Genomic DNA, 19,173 nt, shown 5'->3' on the forward strand with positions numbered 1-19,173 from the left:
TTGCTTTTTCTCTTTCAGTAAAAAATGCCATTGGCATTTTGTCAGAAATTGCATTGACTTAGTATATTACTTTTGGTAGCATGGGCATTTTAACAATACTAATTATCCAAATCCATGAACATGGGCTACCTTTCCATTTATATAAGTCACTCACTATTTCTTTCCTTAATGTTTTGTGGTTTTCAGTATTTAGATCTTTTAAGTCCTTGGTTAAATTTACTTCCAAGTATTTTTTATGCTATCATGAATGGGATTGATGTCTTAATTTCTTTTTCAGTTAGTTCATTGTTAGTATGAAAGGATATTATTGATTTTTGTATGTGGATTTTGTATTCTGCAACTTTACTGAACTTCTTTATCAGTTCTAACATATTTTTGGTGGAATCTTTAGGGTTTTCTGTAGACAAGATCATGTCATCAGCAAACAGAAACAGTTTAACTTTTTAATTTCATATTTGGATGCCCTTTATTTCTTCTTTTTGTCTGTTTGCTGTGGCTAGAACTTTTAGTACTACATTGAACAGAAGTGGTAAAGGTGGACATCCTTGTCTTCTTTTTTGATTATAGAAAAAAGCTAAACTTTTTACCTTTCAGTATGATGTTAGCTGTGGATATATCATAGGTTGATGCAGAAGTAATTGTGGAATATATGGCCTTTATTGTGTTGAGGCCTGGAACCTGACAATGCAGGGACTAGTCTGGTAGTAGGATGGGTCTGGATTCTGATACTGCAGTGGACAGCATGGAGCTTGGGACTGTGGGGTCATGCTTGACACTGGGTTCAGTGAGGCAGGTCTGGTGTTGCAGTCCAGTGAAAAGTTGAGTGCTTATTTCATTCTTCCCTGACTTGGGGGTATCTTGCTCAGTGTTGTGCTGCTTGGGCTTGCGGGAGGGGTAATATGGATAATGTTAAACTGGCTTTTCTACCCTATTATATGCATTTTTTTTTCTTTCGGACTGCAGTAAGGTGATATAATCTCTTGCCTGGATTCCTTAGCTGTTGGGAAGGTATTTTCATGCATGGATAGTTTTTCAAATGGATGTTTCTATGAGAGATGAACACTAGAAAGTCTTATTCCACTATCTTCCTAACATCACTCCTCTAGAGTTTTTTTTTTTAATCCAAATATATGGGGGTTTTAGTAGAGTTTTATTTATTATTCATTTTTGACTTAATTGTATTGTCATCAGGACTCATTGTATGATACTATTTTTAGGAATTTGTTGCAGTTATCTTCATTTGCTAATGGCAAGTTAAATATTATAAATGATTTATATATGCTGGTTTTTAAAAACAGGAATTGATAAACATAAAATTTAGGCTAGTGGTTACTTCTGGTGGGAAGAGGCAGTAAGATAGGTTAAGGGAGCAACACACAGATCGATACAAGTGGTAGCATTAGAAATCTAGTCCTTAAATTAGATAGTTTAATTATCCCATTATATAAATTACTAACACTTTTATAAGCATAAAATGTATATGCTATTTAAAATCACCACCATAATCTTTTGTCTTCACAAAAATAATAAGCAGTATTTACTTTTTTCAGATTTTTTCTTATATAGATGTAATTTATATCATTCCCAAGCAAGACATAGAGTATAATCAAAATACAATAGTTTTCTCTGTCACTGACCCTTTAAAATATATTCAGTGCACTACATTTTTCCCTTGATCTTGTATGAAATCTCAGATTCACTCTTAGTTAATATAAGGAACTCCAGAAAATTTAATTTGCAAACACGTGTGTAAGTAAATAATTAAAATTGTCTAGATCAGATAAAAGTAAGAGCTCTGAACATATTTTGAAGCCAAATTTTCTCTTTTCCTCTATTCTTTATGTTCTTTCATTCTTAACCTAGGATTTTCCTCCTTTCCTGGCTCAATAATTTTTTTGATCTTTCTAGGGCAGAGGAGAAAATTACAGTCTTATGTGTGAAGAATAGTTGTCATATTTAGTTAAGGTCCTCTGTGTGAGAGATGCACAATGGCTGATCCATTCTCACATAAATGTCTTTGGGGGCTCTTCTGAGTCTTGACCTTTCTAGATGCAATTCTCGTGATGTGTGGGAGACACATACTTTCTTCCTGTTCTGGCAACTTTTACTTTGATTTTCAGTTGAAGTCCTCCAGTGCTTCCAGGCAATCCTCTTGGTCAGAATATGAAGTAGATGCTGGCTAGCTGGAAGAAACATACTTTCTTTTTCTTGACTTCAGTGTTAGTACAAATACTTCCTAAAAGTAACTGTTTCTATTTGTCCTTCCACCTCAGTTAAATAGCCATAGCTGGTCACACCTAGTTCAGAATTTCCTCTAATATGCCACCTGGATTTTAAGAGGACCCACAGCAGACTCTTCGAAAACTTCTGTGAAGTCCCACTCATTAGGCTTGTGTAAGAGGACAGACAACCACTCCCTTGGCAGGCAGGAGACTGGATTACTAACACTGAAATGGGCTTTTCTGATAATCCCCATCCAATGTTCCCCAATTTCACTCTTTTTGCCTCTTTTATTGACTATCTGGTTCAAAGATTACTGGTTTTGAACTTTTGTTTTAGTCTCTTCTTTTGAAAATGTTCATATTGGCCTTATATTTAACTTAGATATACAGTATATATTTTCTTTCAGAGACTCAATTGAACTAGCAATATGATTATCTGGTTACTTTTGTTTGCATTTATTAATTCATTAGCATATATGTTAGAGTTACTATTGATATTGGAAGAAAAATAATGAAAAAGTTGAACATTGGGAAATTTTGACTCATTCACTTAATTTTATATATCTGTACAATTCAGGAAAAGACCATATCATTTCATTTTTGTCAATAGAATGGTTTAGCTAACTGGCAGTGTACAAGAACAGCAGTAGTTCTCACTAGGTGTTTTTGAAAGAGTTAGTGACACCATCAGCCTTGTCTGTTTAGAATGTGTTATTGGATTGGAGAATTAATTGTAACCCAGAAATACTGAAGGCAAAGATATCTGCTATGTGATTATATTGTTGTCAGTAAGAGAAAGTGGATGACAATACTTTGTGGTGGCTGTTAGAATGAAAAGGAGGGGTCAGATACAAGAAAGATTATACATGTAGAAATTAAAATCTACCAATTGACTGGATGTTGGACACAATAAAGTGTGAGGTTTATGTCCTAAATAATTGAACAGTGCTCTTTAAGAAAGGATTGCAAAGTAAGAAAAGGAGACAAGTGTATATGAACCAAATTAATCATGCAACTTTTACAAATGGAAAGTTTCGTCTAGTACTCTAAAAGGATGATCTAAAAAGATCTAAAGGGATACTCTAAAAGGATGAGGATGATCTCAGAAGCTTAAAAAGGTGAATTTAGAGGAAATAAATAGATGTTCTTTTTTAAAACACAATCTGCAGCTATGTTTTTATTATTCTTAGCAGTAGTAATAACAGTGGAAGTACTATCTGCCAATTATTAAGTGCTCAATATGTGTTAGGTGTCTTAAATTACATTACCTCATTTAATTTTCAAATCAATCCTGAAAGCTAAGTGCTGTTATTCTTCTTTTGCAGATGAAGAAATTAAGCATAAACAGGTTAAGTAAATTGTCCAAGGTCATATAATGATTTTAGATGTAAATTTTGAACCCAAGCTGTTTGAGTCCAAAGCTCTGGCACTAACGCTTTGAAACTCACTTTATTAAAGAAATATACCAAAGTAAAAATGGAGAGAAGCCCAAAGAAGAATTAGATAAATACTTATATCCACAGTAGACTTAGGATGTCCCCCAAAGACTTTAAGGAATTTTACAAAATTTTCAGACAAGTGAATTTACTTCCCTTTAATTAAAAATAATTTATGCTATCTGGTAACCTTAGTTTTTGGATGGCAAGAGGAAGTTACAGGACATAAAAATAAGGTAATAATAATACTTGAAATGTGAAATGTGTATGTCTGTGATGTAGAATATTCAATATCATTTTGGTTTTGACTTACAGCTTGTACATGCAGTGGCCATGCAAATATCTGTCATCTGCACACAGGAAAATGTTTCTGCACAACTAAAGGAATAAAAGGTGACCAATGCCAATTGTAAGTAAGAATGACTTTTTAGAACTTTCCTGGATTGAATTTGTGTTGTTGAAGTAATTTTTATGTTTTACTTTTTAATTTAGTGTTGTGCATACCTTTATTACAATTTTTAACTTTTATTTTAGATTTGAGGGTACATGTGCAGGTTTTTAACATGCGTGTATTGCATGATGCTGAGGTTTGGGATATGATTGATCCCATTATCCAGATACTGTGCATAGTACCCAATAGATAATTTTAAAGTACTTTTTCCCCTTCCTGCCTCTCTCTCTCTAGCAGTTCCCAGTGTCTATTGTTCCCATCTTTATGTCCCTGTGTACCAATATTTAGCTCCCACTTATAAGCAAAAACATGTGGTATTTGGATTTCTGTTCCTATGTTAATTTGCTTAGGATAATGTATCCATGTTGCAGAGGATATGATTTTATTTTTTATGGCTGTATAGTATTCCATGTTGTATGTGGACCACATTTTCTTTATCCAGTCCAGTGTTGATGAGCATTTAGGTTGATTCCATGTCCTTGCTATTCTGAATAGTGCTGCAGTGAACATATAAGTGCGTGTGTCTTTTTGGTAGAATGATTTATTTTTCTTTGAGAATTTACTTGCACCTAATGAATTCTCTTTAAAAATTAAACCTTTTAAATAGCAATTTTGTAGAGGCTTTAAAACAACTCCATAGAACATGTTATCTTTTGTATTTCTAGAAAAAGATGCATTCTTAATCTTATGTATCAAATCTACATTATCTTTACACGTTTCTTTCATATTATACCTAATATAATGTCTCTGTGCCCTTCTTTTTTCAGTCATTTATTATTAATTCTGATAATTCTAATTCTTGTCCTTTAACCCTTTCAGCTGGTTCCTTATATTCATCTTCCTCTCTTTTCTCTGTTCTTTCAGTATGCAGGAACCCTCTACTGCTACTCTCCTCTCCTTACTTTCATGAGGGATTTTTGTCTTAGCATTTAGTTGTTATTCTAAAATTTTATTTTCCTTCAAAAATTAACTTTAAAAGGCAGCATTTTAGGCTATTTAAATTGTTTTTTATTCTTGTTCTTGTTTATGTATATTATTAAAATCAAATTTTTATGGTTTTGAATTATATATGTACAAATACATGTTTATATTAGGTATATATGTACTGTATTTGACACAAATAATAAATCCCAACCATAATACTTACAGAAACATAGGGAAAGTTTAATAAAGAATTCTTCAAAACTATAAATATATAAAAATTTATACCTAAAGTCTATTAAGCATGGAAAATGATCCTTTTATTTTTATTTAAAATAAATATATTACTTGTTGCAGAGTTATCCTAAATGTTTCAAGTTAAGTGATTATGTCTTTGCTTAGCCAACTAAGTATTACAGATTTTCAAATTCAGACAAGGTAAGCACAATCAGTTTTTATTCCTTCTCTATAGTCTCAAGTTAAATACAAATTCACAGCAAAAGATCTTGGGGAAATTCCTATTAAGGAAGGCCATTTTGGTCTTAAAACGAATGGAATTAAATCATTATCTTCTGTTCTAAGATCCAGGATGCCTCTAATACTTTGCAACACTAAAGCTTGATTATAAGTAAGGCCAACTTCATGGGCATGTGGCCTGTGAATTTATACAGGTTCCCACACTTACAAGGGCAGCACACTTGGTTTAGTGCTCTGCTATCATCGTCTTGAAATTCTTAATAACTTTTAAACAAGAACTCTACATTCTTCTTTTGCACAATCCTCTCCTATTCCCTCAAATTATGTATAATAGCAAGTTCTGGTTATAAGTAATGTTTCTCTTGATTAACTTCTATTAAATATGTTGGTTGGATAGCAGTGTGCAGCAATGAAAATATTTTCTATAGACCATGGTGGCAGTATTACAGATAAAAATAATATATGAGATTCTACCATGATAGTAAACACTGACAATATTCTTAGTATAGTTTTACATAAATGGTATAGCCATATAACTATCCATAATAAATAGTTCTTTGATACAGTATTGCAGTAACATATTTTTGTTTACAGACAAAAGAAAGCAGAATTTTAATTTGTTGAAATAGTGGGCTTGTAAGCTTAGCTAAAATAGTTATAAGATTTGGCATATGTGCAAAATATTAGAAAATCAGTTATATAGTTCTTAATGATAAAAGTGCATTTTCCCCGTTCTCATTTATGGCTTTTTATGAAGAGGATGATAATGGAATACTAATTTGTAAAGAGTATTTCGTAGGTGGTATTTGTACACAGAATTCCATTCATTTACTTTTTTGTTTATTTAACTTTTGAGTATGGAGCAATAAAGAATAGGCTCATTATTTTTAGAGCAATTAATTGCTAAATGTGCTTATACCTGAAAAAAATGGTTTGTTAGGAAGGAGAGCTAGTCCTTCAAATCAGTAAACAATTGTTAAGTGAGTACTTGATACTACTAATGAAGATGAATAACATATGGTTTTTGCTAAAAGTATCTCAGACTAGCAGTGGAGATACTGACCAAAATACAGTATACCAATTTCTTACATTAGTGATTTAATATGCTTATGAACCCCTTCCACTTCTTAGGATAATTTCTGTTTGGTTTTAAGTATTTAGTCAGATATCATGTCTTATATATTCTTAATAACCATCCTAAACTGAAATTGGTTCTCTTCATATCTGTTAATTTCTTTTCTTGCATTATTTGTGTACTTGTCTATATCCTTTACTAGAGTGAACTTTTGGGGGGACCATTGCAACAATACCACAATGTAAGTGTTCAATAAATTTATTAGAATGGAATGAAGAAAGTATTGATGGAGCACTGAAAAGGGAAGTATTAATTTATTTTGGTTGGATAAGAAAAATTTAAGCAGAGGATGTTTGAACTGGAACCTGAAGGAGTAATAAAATCAACTTTCTGGGAAAAGAAAATAGGAAACAAGGGGAAACAGCATCAATAAAAGCAAAGAAGTAAAAATGAACATGATCATAGCATTTCCGGTCTTTGCTCAAGAATGTTGAGAGCTGGAAAAATATTGCTTCTACCCTTACAATGAAAGGGAAAAAAAGCTGGATAAACTGTAAATTCATGAGTTTTCTTGAAACCATTGGAGAACTGAGAAGACAGGGTAACCAAATGGCCACAAATCTAAAGAGAGACAAGAGACTGCAGAGAGATGAGACGTGAACATTGGCTTACCTGGAGTGAAATCATCTGGAAACTGATGAGAGGAGATCAGCTAGGGTGGTTGATATTTGGCAGGGATTAGGTATACACTGTCAATAGTGTGAAGCTCCTGGGAGCCACAGAAATTGGAAGAGTGTGGAGAGCATACTCTTTGTAGAGTTTTCAAGCCACCTATTGTGGCTGCCATTCCCTTCCACCAGTTGCTCAGGGAAAAAAATGAACATTTCAAGAGAGCATTCCTTGTGTTGTACCTTGTGGAAGGGATTGGCAGCCACAGTGGGCAGGGCATCAGTAGTACAGTCAAAATATTCATTTAGATGATCACCAAATGATTCATTTTGCCATAGTAATGACAGTTCTCAGTCTTTTTTTGGCCCAAAACACAGCTGATCATCAAAAATTGTAACTTAAAAATGAATTTCCATTTGTGTCATCTCTGATTTTTTTGTAAGGTGGTTTTTAGTTTTCCTTGTAGAGATCTTTCTCTTGCCTGGGTGTTTTCCTAGGCACACGTAATTGTGTGGCAGTTATGAATGGAAGTTCTTTCCTGATTTGGCTCTCAGCTTGACTGTTATTGGTGTATAGGAATGCTATTGATTTTTGCACATTGTACCCTGATACTTTGCTGAAGTTGTTTATCAGCTGAAGAAGCTTTTGGGCCGAGACTATGGGGTTTTCTAGATGTAGGATCATGTTGTCTGCAAACAGGGATAGTTTGACTTCCCTTCTTTTTATTTGGATGCCTTTGTTTATTTCTTTTGCCTGATTGCCCTGGTGAGAACTTCAGATACAATGTTGAATGGAAGCGGTGAGAGAGGGCATCCTTGTCTTGTGCTGGTTTTCAAGGGGAGTGCTTCCAGCTTTTGTGCATTCAGTATGATGTCAGCTGTGGGTTCGTTATAGATGGCTCTTAATATTTTGAAGTATGTTCCTTCAGTACCTAATTTACCGAGAGTTTTTAACATGAATGGATGTTGAATTTTATAGAAAGCCCTTTCTGCATCTATTCAGATAATCATGTGCTTTTTGTGTTTAGTTCTGTTTATATTATGAATCACATTTACTGATTTGCTTATGTTGAACCAACCTTGCATCCCAGGGATAAAGCCTACTTGATCATAGTGGATAAGCTTTTTGATGTGCTGCTGAATTGTTTGCCAGTGTTTTGTTGAGGATTTTGGCATCAATGTTCATCCAGGATATCCACCTGTAATTTTCTTTTTTTGTTGTGTCTCTGCCAGGTTTTGGTATCAAGATGAGGCTGGCCTCATAGATTGAGTTAGGGAGGAGTCCCTTTTCCTCAATTTTTTTATTGAGGAGAATATATCTGGTAGAATTCACCTGTGAACTCATCGTGTCCTGGGTTTCTTTGATTGGTAGGCTATTACTGCCTCAATTTCAGAGCTGATTATTGGTCTGTTCAGGAATTCTGTTTCATCCTGGTTCAGTCTTGGGAGGGTTTATGTGTCCAGAAATTTATCCTTTTTAAATTTTCTAGTTTATGTGCATGGAGGTCTTCATAATATTCTCTCATGGTTGTTTGTATTTCTGTGGGGTCAGTGGTAATACCCTTCTTGTTGTTTCTGATTGTGTTTATTTGAATCTTCTTTTTCTCCTTTGTTAGTCTAGCTAGTGGTCTAGGAATTTTATTATTTTCTTCAAAAACCAGCTCCTGGATGCATTGATCTTTTTATTGTTTTTTTGTGTGTGTGTCTTTATCTCCTTCATTTCATCTCTGATTTTGTTTATTTCTTGTCTTCTGCTAGCTCTGGGATTTGTTTGCTCTTGGTTCTGTAGTTCTTTTAGTTATGATGTTAGGTTGTTAACTTGAGAGCTTTCTAACTTTTTGATGTGGACATTTAGTGCTATTAATTTCTGTCTTAACACTTCCTGGAAGACAACCTAGGCAACGCCATTCAGGACATAGGCATGGACAAATATTTCATGATGAAGGCACCAAAAGCAATTGTAACAAAAGCAAAAATTGGCAAATGGGATCTAATTAAAGAGCGTCTGCACAGCAAAATAAAGCATCAACAGAGTAAACAGCCTACAGAATTGGAGAAGGTTTTTGCAAACTATACATATGACAAAAGTCTAATTTCTATCATCTATAAGGAATTTAAACAAATTTACAAGAAAAAACCAACCCCATAAAAAGTGGGCAAAGGACGTGAACAGACACCTTTCAAAAGAAGACATACATGTGGCCAAAACTCATATGAAAAAAGTTCAACATCACTGATCATTAGAATTAAAACTCGACCTCTTCCTCACACTGTTAATGCAAAAATTAACTGAAGTTGGATTAAAGACTTAAATGTAAAACTATATAGTTTGATTGTGCTGTGGTCCAAGAGACTGTTTGTAATGATTTCAGTTCTTTTGCATTTGTTGAAAAGTGTTTTAATTCTAATTATGTGATTGATTTTAGAGTATATGCCATGCAGTGATGAGATGAATGTATATTGTGTTCTTTGTGAGTGGAGAGTTCTGCATGTATCTATGAGATCCATTTGATCCAGTGCTGAGTTCAGGTCCTGAATACCTTTGTTAGTTTTCTGTCTCAGTGATCTGTCTAATATTGTCAGTGGAGTGTTAATGTCTCCCACAATGATTGTATGGGAGCTTAAGTCTCTTTGAATATCTCTGAGAACTTGCTTTATGAATCTGGATACTCCTGTATAGGTGCATATATATTTAGGATAGTTAGATTTTCTTATTGAATTGAACCCTTTACCATTATGTAATGCTGTTCTTTGCCTTTTTGATTTTTGTTACTTTAAAGTCTGTTTTGTCAGAAACTGGGATTACAACTCCTGCTTTTTTCTCTTTTTCATTTGCTAGGTAGATTTTTCTCCATTCCTTCGTTTTGAGGCTATGTGTGTCATTGCATGTGAAATGGGTTTCTTGAAGACAGCATACCAATGGGTCTTGGATCTTTATTTGGTTTGCCACTCTATGTCTTTTAATTGGGGGCATTTAACTCATTTACATTTAAGGTTACCATAAAATATTTAATTTTCAACAAAATTTAACAAAGACATTGTTATGTCTTATACACAGTAAGTGTACTAACTAAACGTATTTTGGCTGGAAAAAGATAAACATCGATTTATTAGGTTAATGGTTCTTGGTGGAGATGGAATAGCACCCCCTAGAACTTCATAGGTTTTCATAATAAATTATTCTAATAATTGGGGAGTGCTACTGGCATAAGAGGATGAATAGTCACAGCCTCTTATTAGAATGGGCACTTACAGAGACCAAGAAATAAATAAAATCTAAGTCCAAATGTGTTTCATTGAGTACAGTAGATCTACAAACTCACTCTGTAGTCATTTTCCCTGTTCCTTAGTTCATAATTAAAATGGATGTATGTAGCAGCCAGCAGATGTCTCATATTGGCTTCCTGACCTGTGGAGAAAGAGCCAGTAAGGTAGAGAGGGGCCAAGAGAAAGAAACCCTTGAAACTAATTCCATTCATTCTGGACCCAGTCAAGATGGCAAATCAAAGATCTCATGTCAAGACAAATAGCAGGCTGCTGAAATAGAGAAAATGAGGGATTATGATATTCTCTAATATGAGCTGGATCCTATTTATAAGTGTAGTGCCAAAATAATTCCCTAGCTTAAAATATGGACAGAATTGTGATAAAATCTAACAGAAAATATATTTTCTTTCTTGAAATCCTACCACATGTCAATGTATACATTCTGTTTCTGGTATGTAAAAAGACTGTAGAGACCATATCATGTCTTAGGAAATAGGGGACTTATTTGAAAAGGAAATAGTAATATAAGAGCCAGTCAAGTCATGTTGTAGACCTCTGGAACATTATCAGAGTCCCCTGTTTAAAAACAATTGCCATCTTCCCCACAGTAATTTTACCATGTAGTTTCTACCGCATACATTTTATATTATAGCACATGAAATTTTAACAAATGCATAGGACAGGAATAATATGATAATTTTAGTTCCTATATTATGAAATTCAGTAGTACTCATAATTTGGCACCAATTTAATATGTTTTTGTTTTTATCTCTTAAGAGGTGTCTCAGATATTCTTCAGACACATTGTATACTCACAGATGTGTGTGAGCAGGATAGCTATTGGTGATGAGATTTTCTTAAATGAATACCTCTTGGTCAAATTCTGAATAATATTATAAAAGGTAGATTTTCAATTTACATGATAGTTGCAGTCTTAGAAAATTCAATATGTGTTATAAATATGCAAAACTACTTTGTGCTTATATGTAAAATGGAATTAGATTCCAGGCTCAAATATTTATGAGCACATTTTTCACCTACTTAAACATCTGCCATGTTATTCTAAAGTTATATGAGATTTTGATCACTTTTTTATTTTGTAGAATTACTTTGTATTTTTGTAGGATGTCTGCACCCCTGGTTTCTCTTTCATTCCATTCAGTAAATTCCAATGGAACTCCATAATTATGGAAATAATGAATTGTTACTCACAAATTTATCCCCACTCAGAACCACGTGCCTTAAAAATTAGTGTTTTCCCTTATCTAGCCAAAAAAAGTTTATTGTTTCACTGTTTAATATAAGATCTCAGATCATTTTATTGATTTCTGGTGAAAAGTACATATAAATGGCACTCTTAGATATTTTGCTGGTAGATTAGTCAAAATTGATGAGTTGATTCAAAATTGTTTTACTTTCTGTTCACAGTAAATTGAAGATAAACTTCTCAAAGGCATTTGGAATTAAAAATACCATTTCCTAAGATATATGGCAATATTACTAATCAGGTTCTTAATTGTGCTAATTAACTTATAACTGGCTCCCCTTTTCTGTTCTTTATACCTTTCCCATTTACTGATCTTACAACTTCTTCATAGCTACTTACTTTAGGCTTAAGACCCTGGTTCTCAAAATTAGGGCACAGAAGAATCTCCTGGGTTATGGTGACTAAACTCCTGGGATGGGAACCAAAATTCTACTTTACTAATAGTAAATTGTGAAATAAAAATTCTTGATACATTTTGAGAAATGTTGCCATAGGAAGATCTTCCTGAACATTTTTTTTCCTCCTTGGCTTACCTTTAGGCCAGTAATATCTAAGATTATTACCCATTTTTCTCTATCTTGTTTTATCAAGTCTCTTTTGTTTGTTTGTTTGTTTTGTGAAATTGCCTTAATGATGATGCCAATGAATTCCTTTCCATTTTAGGAAGATCAAAGTTGTGCCTTCTTTTCTAGAACAGATTCTGGCACATAGTAGGGACTTTATATTTTAAAAAATAATGTACCTTGGATCTTTATTTTTCCTAATTATGCTCATCTTTTTTTTTTTTTTTTTTAGTCTGCTATATGGGGAATGGGGATAAAAAGTACATCTTTTCTCTATGTGACTTAGTCTACATTGTTATAATAGAGACTACAGAGGAAGAATAATTTGCTGTACAGCCTGCCTGCACATATATTATCACCTTTATAAACGCAATTGGATAAGTAACTAGTGACTATAGTCTTCAAATACTAACACTAATTTTTTGTTTTGTTTTGTTTTGAGACAAAGTCTAGCTCTGTTCCCCAGGCTGGAGTGCCGTGGCACAATCTTGGCTTACTGCAACCTCCACCCTCTGGGTTCAAGCAATTCTCATGCCTCAGCCTCCCGAGTAGCTGGGACTACAGGCACTTGCCACCACACCTGGCTAATTTTTGTATTTTTATGAGAGACGGGGTTTCATGTTGGCCAGGCTGGTCTCAAACTCCTGACCTCAAGTGATCCGCCCACCTCAGCCTACCAAGGTGCTGGGATTACAGGCATGAGCCACTGCACCCAGCCTCCAACACTAAATATTGTTAAGATTTTTTCTAGGTTGTTTTGTTGCTGTATTTGCAACTGCAGATAAGGCTAATGGTTTCCTTGTAATAATGAGTTAAGCAGCCTTGATATCTAATGTATAAGATACTTGAGGAACTCTTATGCTTGCTTTATTCTGTAAACATTTATTCACTGAGAGGCTATGAGACAGTACCAAAAGCCATACATCTCAAAATATCAGTTCAGAAAGCATGTTACTCATGTTAAGTTTGGCCAGTATGAAACCATATATGGTTTTGTCCAATTTCTACCCTTGAGGAATATGTTCTGGTAACAAGTCTAACTTGAGCATGTAACTTCCTATGTCAGGTAAATGTTTGAGTTCTTTTGGAGTATGACTTACTGAATTTAAAGCTCTTGGATTTTAGGAATGTACTTTTGAAGTTAAATGTTAGTTCTCCCATCTGTCTTTCTATACCAACACCTTGTCCCTCAAAACTGTACTAGATTGAATGTCATTTAATCGCCAATTTTGAAAACATTCTGAACACAACTCAGCTGTATTTCCCAGCCTCCATTGCAGTTAGGTTGGAAGTCATGTTATTGGGCTCTGTCCAGTAGACAGAAGTAACACCCACCACTTCTAGGCCTGGCTCTTAAAAACCTCATGTGCCATACACCCTCTGTTTCCTCATTCAACAGTTCAATGGAGAGGAAGATGAGGAAAGATTGCAGAGGCTAGGAATAGCCCAGATCCTGGAAGACTGCATAGAGCAAGACCTTTTCTCCAAATCCATTCCACACTGGACAGTGTCTTCAGCTGGAATCAAACTTATTGTATAGAACTACTGAGATTTTAAGGTTGCTTGCTAGAGTTAGCATATCCTTCCATGAGTAATTAGTATTCCCTTAGCATCTAGCTTGACATCCTTAATTACTGTACTTTCATTTAAATAACCTTAAGGGTCCTGTTCATTAAGTGTGACTGCTGGAGTAGGTTAGTGAACAGTGTGGGGGTATTTAGGGTTAATTTCTTCTTTAATCCCCATTCATCTCTTAAAACTTGCAAAAACCTCCTAGCTTTTTGTTTGTTTGTTTTTAATCAAAGCTGTTCTCATTTAAAGCTATTTTTTGGGAGACTAGTATAGTCCATTATTTCCAACTTGATTATTACATTCACATAAGGCATAAAAGTTAAATGGCTTTATTTAACTCTAGATGGTCAGAATGATTCCCAATACATGATAGAATTGTTGGAATTGCTAATAAAAAAGTGCACAGTAAAGAACAGGGTATCAAGTTAAGATTTAGGATATACTACCTACAAGTTGGAAGAAATTAGAAAAAGAAACAGATGTGTATGTCAAAGAAAGAGACAGCACTTTAAGCATTTATTTTACTTTGATCAGTCTTCTATATATTTATTATTAAGTTATCTTGAAATATCAGGGGATGAAATAAATAGCCTGGTATGTCCCAACTTAACGTTGTATGAAGAAATAAAGTTTTAACATTTAAATGTAGAAAATATGTCTGGTATATGTGTAGATGGTTTATCAAAATATGGACTCATGTCAAATGCATGTGTGTTATAAGATGAACTACTGCTATACACTAGTATGTCCTTTTGATTTATTTCTGGGGGCTCCAGTGTAGTGGCTGTGTTGTATAGTTTAGCACTTTTAGTTTTATGGAAAAATGGTAAGTGACTGAACATATTTCAGTGTAATCTCTTTTTATAACAATTTTTTTTGTCTTGTTTTGGCAATTTGCAGGTGCAAATATGATATCCTTTCTTTATGGTTAATAATGTTTGTCCTCTCACCTCAACATAATGTTTTGAAATTTATCCAAGTTGCTGCATTCAGATAGCTGTAATGTGATCCTATTCAATGTTGTAGAGTATTTCATTATATAACACACTTCATTCATTCATTCGCCTGTTTTCTTTTTTTATTATTATTATACTTTAAGTTTTAAGGTACATGTGCACAATGTGCAGGTTAGTTACATGTGTTTACATGTGCCATGTTGGTGTGCTGCACCCAGTAACTCGTCATTTAACATTAGGTATATCTCCAAATGCTATCCCTCCCCCCTCCCCCACCCCACAACAGGCCCTGGTGTGTGATCTTCCCCTTCCTGTGTCCGTGTATTCTCATTGTTCAGTTCCCACCTATGAGTGAGAACATGCGGTGTTTGATTTTTTGTCCTTGCGATAGTTTGCTGAGAATGATGGTTTCTAGCTTCATCCATGTCCCTACAAAGGACATGAACTCATCATTTTTTATGGCTGCAGAGTATTCCATGGTGTATATGTGCCACATTTTCTTAATCCAGTCTATCATTGTTGGGCATTTGAGTTAGTTCCAAGTCTTTGCTATTGTGAATAGTGCCGCAATAAACATACATGTGCATGTGTCTTTATAGCAGCATGATTTATAGTCCTTTGGATATATACCCAGTAATGGGATGGCTGGGTCAAATGGTATTTCTAGTTCTAGATTCCTGAGGAATCGCCACACTGACTTCCACAATGCGTGTTTTCTTTTTTGATAATTCCTGTTTTGTTTTTCCTTTTTCACCATTACTGTTAATGTTTTATCAGTATTCTTATGTTTCCTGGCTTACAAATGCATACATTTTGTTGAGTGCATATTCATTATTCATATTTTCAACTTTGGAAAATTAACTATTTTGTAAAGTGATTATATGAAATTATACTCATTCCAAGTCTTCATGAATTTTATTAATGCTCCACATCTTTGCTTCTTTGCTGATAGTTGGTATTCCAAGGCATTTTAATTTTGGTACTTCTGATGGATGTGTAATTGCTATGTTCTTAAGCTTAAAAAATTCCTTAGTTCTTAAAAGTTTATTATGTTTAATCTTTAAAGGTTTCATCTCTTTAATCACCAGTGGAATTTTCTCTTTTTATGACGTAGTATTCTCTCAAGTTTCTTGTGATTTTTCTGCTGGATTCTCCTTTTCTTAATCATTTTTAGTAATATTTTATACATGCTATGTACATGTTTTTGTTGGTGATATGCTTAGTAAATGTCACTCTGTGGTTGGACTTTCACACCAATTTGTATGTCTATAATGAGACATTCTTAATTTTAATATAATCCAGTATATCCATCTTTTCCCTATGGTTATTGCTTTTTTGGGTTCTGTTTAAAAATTCTTTCTCTTCTCCATTATCAAGTAGTATTCAGATAGCCAGTTGGCCATGGAATTTATTTTTGGCCTGAAGGTTTTAACTTTCATCCAGTTTCTTTAAAAGATATAAACTATTCAGATTTTTGTTTCTTCTAGTGTCTGTTTTGTTCTTTTCCTTTAAAATATTTTCATTTATTTATTTAAATTTGATTTTATTTTTAAATTGACACACAATAATGATACATATTTATGGTGTTCATAATGATGTTTCAGTACATACAGTGCATAATGATCAGACAGGGCAATCAGCATTTATAATCTCTTTGTGTTGGGAACATTGACACATATTATCTTTCTAGCTATTTGAGCTATATAATATATTATTGTTAACTATAGTCCTCTTAAAGTAGTATAGAACATTAGAACTTATTCCTCCTATCTAGTTGTAATTTAATACGCTTTAACAAATCTCTCCTTATTTCTCTTTCCCCACACCCTTCCCAGCCACTAGTACCTTCTGTTCTACTTTTTACTTCTATGAGATAAACTTTTTTTTAGCTTCCACATGACTAAAGACATGCAGTGTTTAACTTTCTATTCCTGGCTTATTTTACTTCATATAATGTCTTCCAGTTCCATCCATGTTGCCACGAACGACAGGATTTCCTTCTTTTTAATGGCTGAATAATATTCCATTGTGTATATATACTACATTTCCTTTATTCATCTATTGATGTACACTTAGGTTGATTACACATCTTTGCTATTGCAAATAGCATTGCAATAAATATGATGATGCAAGTATGCCTTTGACGTACTAATTTATTTTCCTTTGTATAAATACCCAGTAGTGGGAAGTCTGCATCATATATATGGTAGTTCTATTTTTAGTATTTTGAGAAATTTCCATACTGTTTTCCATACTGGCTGTACTAGTTTACATTCTTATCAACAATGTATAAGCGTTCCTTTTTACCACATCCCCACCAGCATCTTATATTTTTGTCTTTTTAACACAGCCATTTTAACTGGGGTCAGATGATATTTCATTGTGGTTTTGATTTGCATTTCTTGATGATTAGTGATGCTGGCCATTTTTTCATAGATTTGCTCGTGATTTTGTATGTTTTGTTTTGAGAAATGTCTGTTCAGATTATTTGCCCATTTTACAGTTAGATTGTTTGTTTTCTTGCTGTTGCAATGTTTGAGTTCCTTATGTATTCTGGCTCTTAATATCCTGTCAGATGAATAGTTTGCAACCCATTCTGTGGGTTGTCTTTTTACTCTGTTGATTGTTTCTTTTGCTGTGCAGAAATTTTTTATCTTGATATAGTTATGTTTGTTAATTTTTGCCTTTGTTGCCTGTGCTTTTGAAGTCTTATTCATAAAATCTTTTCCCAGATCCATCTCCCGAAGCATTCCCCTGGTGTTTTTTTCCAATAGTTTTATTGTTTCTGGCCTTACATTTAGGTATTTGATCCATTTTTCAGTTGTTTTTTATATAGGGCAAGAGGTGAGGGGTCTAGTTTAATTCTAATGCCTATGGATATCAGGTTTTCCCAGAACCATTTATTGAAGAGATTATTTTTTCTCCAAGTCATCTTTGTTCTTGGCATCTTTGTCAAAATCAGTTGGCTGTAGTTATGGAATTTCTGTGTTCTCCATTATGTTTCATTGATCTATGTGTCTGTTTTTATGCCAGTACCAGTCATTTTGGTTAGTACTACTTTGTGGTATATTTTGAAGTCTGGTAGTGTGATACCTCCAGCTTTGTTCTTTTTTGCTCAGGATTGTTTTGACTACTAAAGGTCTTCTGAGGTTCTATACAAATTTTATTTTATTATTTTTTTCTATTTCTGTGAACAATGTCATTGGTAGTTTGAAAGGAATTGCATTCCATCTGTATAGCTTTGTGTAATATGGCCATTTTAACAATATTAATTGTGATTCATGAGCATGAGATGTCTTTTTATTTGTTTGCATTCTCCTCAATTTTATCAGTTCATTTTGTAGTTTTCCTTGTAGAGTTCTTTCACCTCCTTGGTTATATTTATATCTAGGTACTTTTTTGTTAGTTATTCTAGATGAGATTTTCTTCTTGATTTCTTTTTCAGCTGCTTTGTTTTTTGTGTATTGAAATGCTACTGATTTTTTAATGTTGATTTTGTAACCTACAAGTTTAGTGAATTCATTCAACAATTCTATTAAATAATAGTGTTTTGGCAGAATCTTTAGGATTTTCTGTACACAAGATCATGTGATCTGCAAACAGGACAATTTCACTTCCTCTTTTCCAATTTGGATGCCTTTTATATCTTTTTCTTGTCCAATTGCTCTGGCTAGGACTTTCAACACTATGTTGAATAAGCATGGTGAGAGTGGGAATTTTTGTCTTGTTTTAGTTCTTACTGGAAAAAAAAAAAAAGACCAAGAGCATCATAGTAAAACAGGAGTAGATTAACCCTGATACCAAAATCAGACAAGGATACAACAACAACAAAAAAAACTGTAGGCTAATATCCCTGATGAACATGTATGCAAAAATCCCAGACAAAACAAAAACATTCAGCTTTTCCCTATTCAAATTAGTGTTTGGTGGGGTTTGTCATGTATGGTCTGTATTGTGTTGAGGTACTTTCCTTCTATACCTAATTTATGGGGAGTTTTTTATCATGGAGAGATGTTGAATTTTGTCAGATGCTCTTTCTGCATCTTTTGAGATTATCATATGAATTTTTCCCTTCATTTTGTTGATGTGATGTGTCACATTTATTGATTTGCATTGTGTTGAACCATCCTTACATTCCAGGGATAAACCCCACTTGATCTTGGTGTATTATCTTTTTATATATTGTTGGATTTGATTTGCAGTATTCTGTTCAGGATTTTTGAAAATGTTCATCAGGGATATTAGCCTATAGTTTTCTTTTTGTTGTTGTGTCCTTATCTGATTTTGGTATCAGGGTT

General features: G+C 33.7%; 1 protein-coding gene across 3 annotated transcripts in view; it reads left to right on the forward strand.

Annotated features, from left to right (window-relative positions):
* Window positions 1–19,173, forward strand: part of ATRNL1 (attractin like 1) — an 839,395-nt gene that overhangs the window by 292,518 nt on the left and 527,704 nt on the right. For all 3 annotated transcript variants that reach the window (XM_054503866.2, XM_063670302.1, XM_063670303.1), the window contains one exon: window positions 3,974–4,067. In XM_054503866.2, the coding sequence (XP_054359841.1) occupies window positions 3,974–4,067 (94 nt within the window). The remainder of the gene's footprint in view (window positions 1–3,973; window positions 4,068–19,173) is intronic.

Source organism: Pongo pygmaeus, chromosome 8 (genome assembly GCF_028885625.2).
Source record: "Pongo pygmaeus isolate AG05252 chromosome 8, NHGRI_mPonPyg2-v2.0_pri, whole genome shotgun sequence".
In the NCBI taxonomy this organism is placed as follows: domain Eukaryota; kingdom Metazoa; phylum Chordata; class Mammalia; order Primates; family Hominidae; genus Pongo; species Pongo pygmaeus.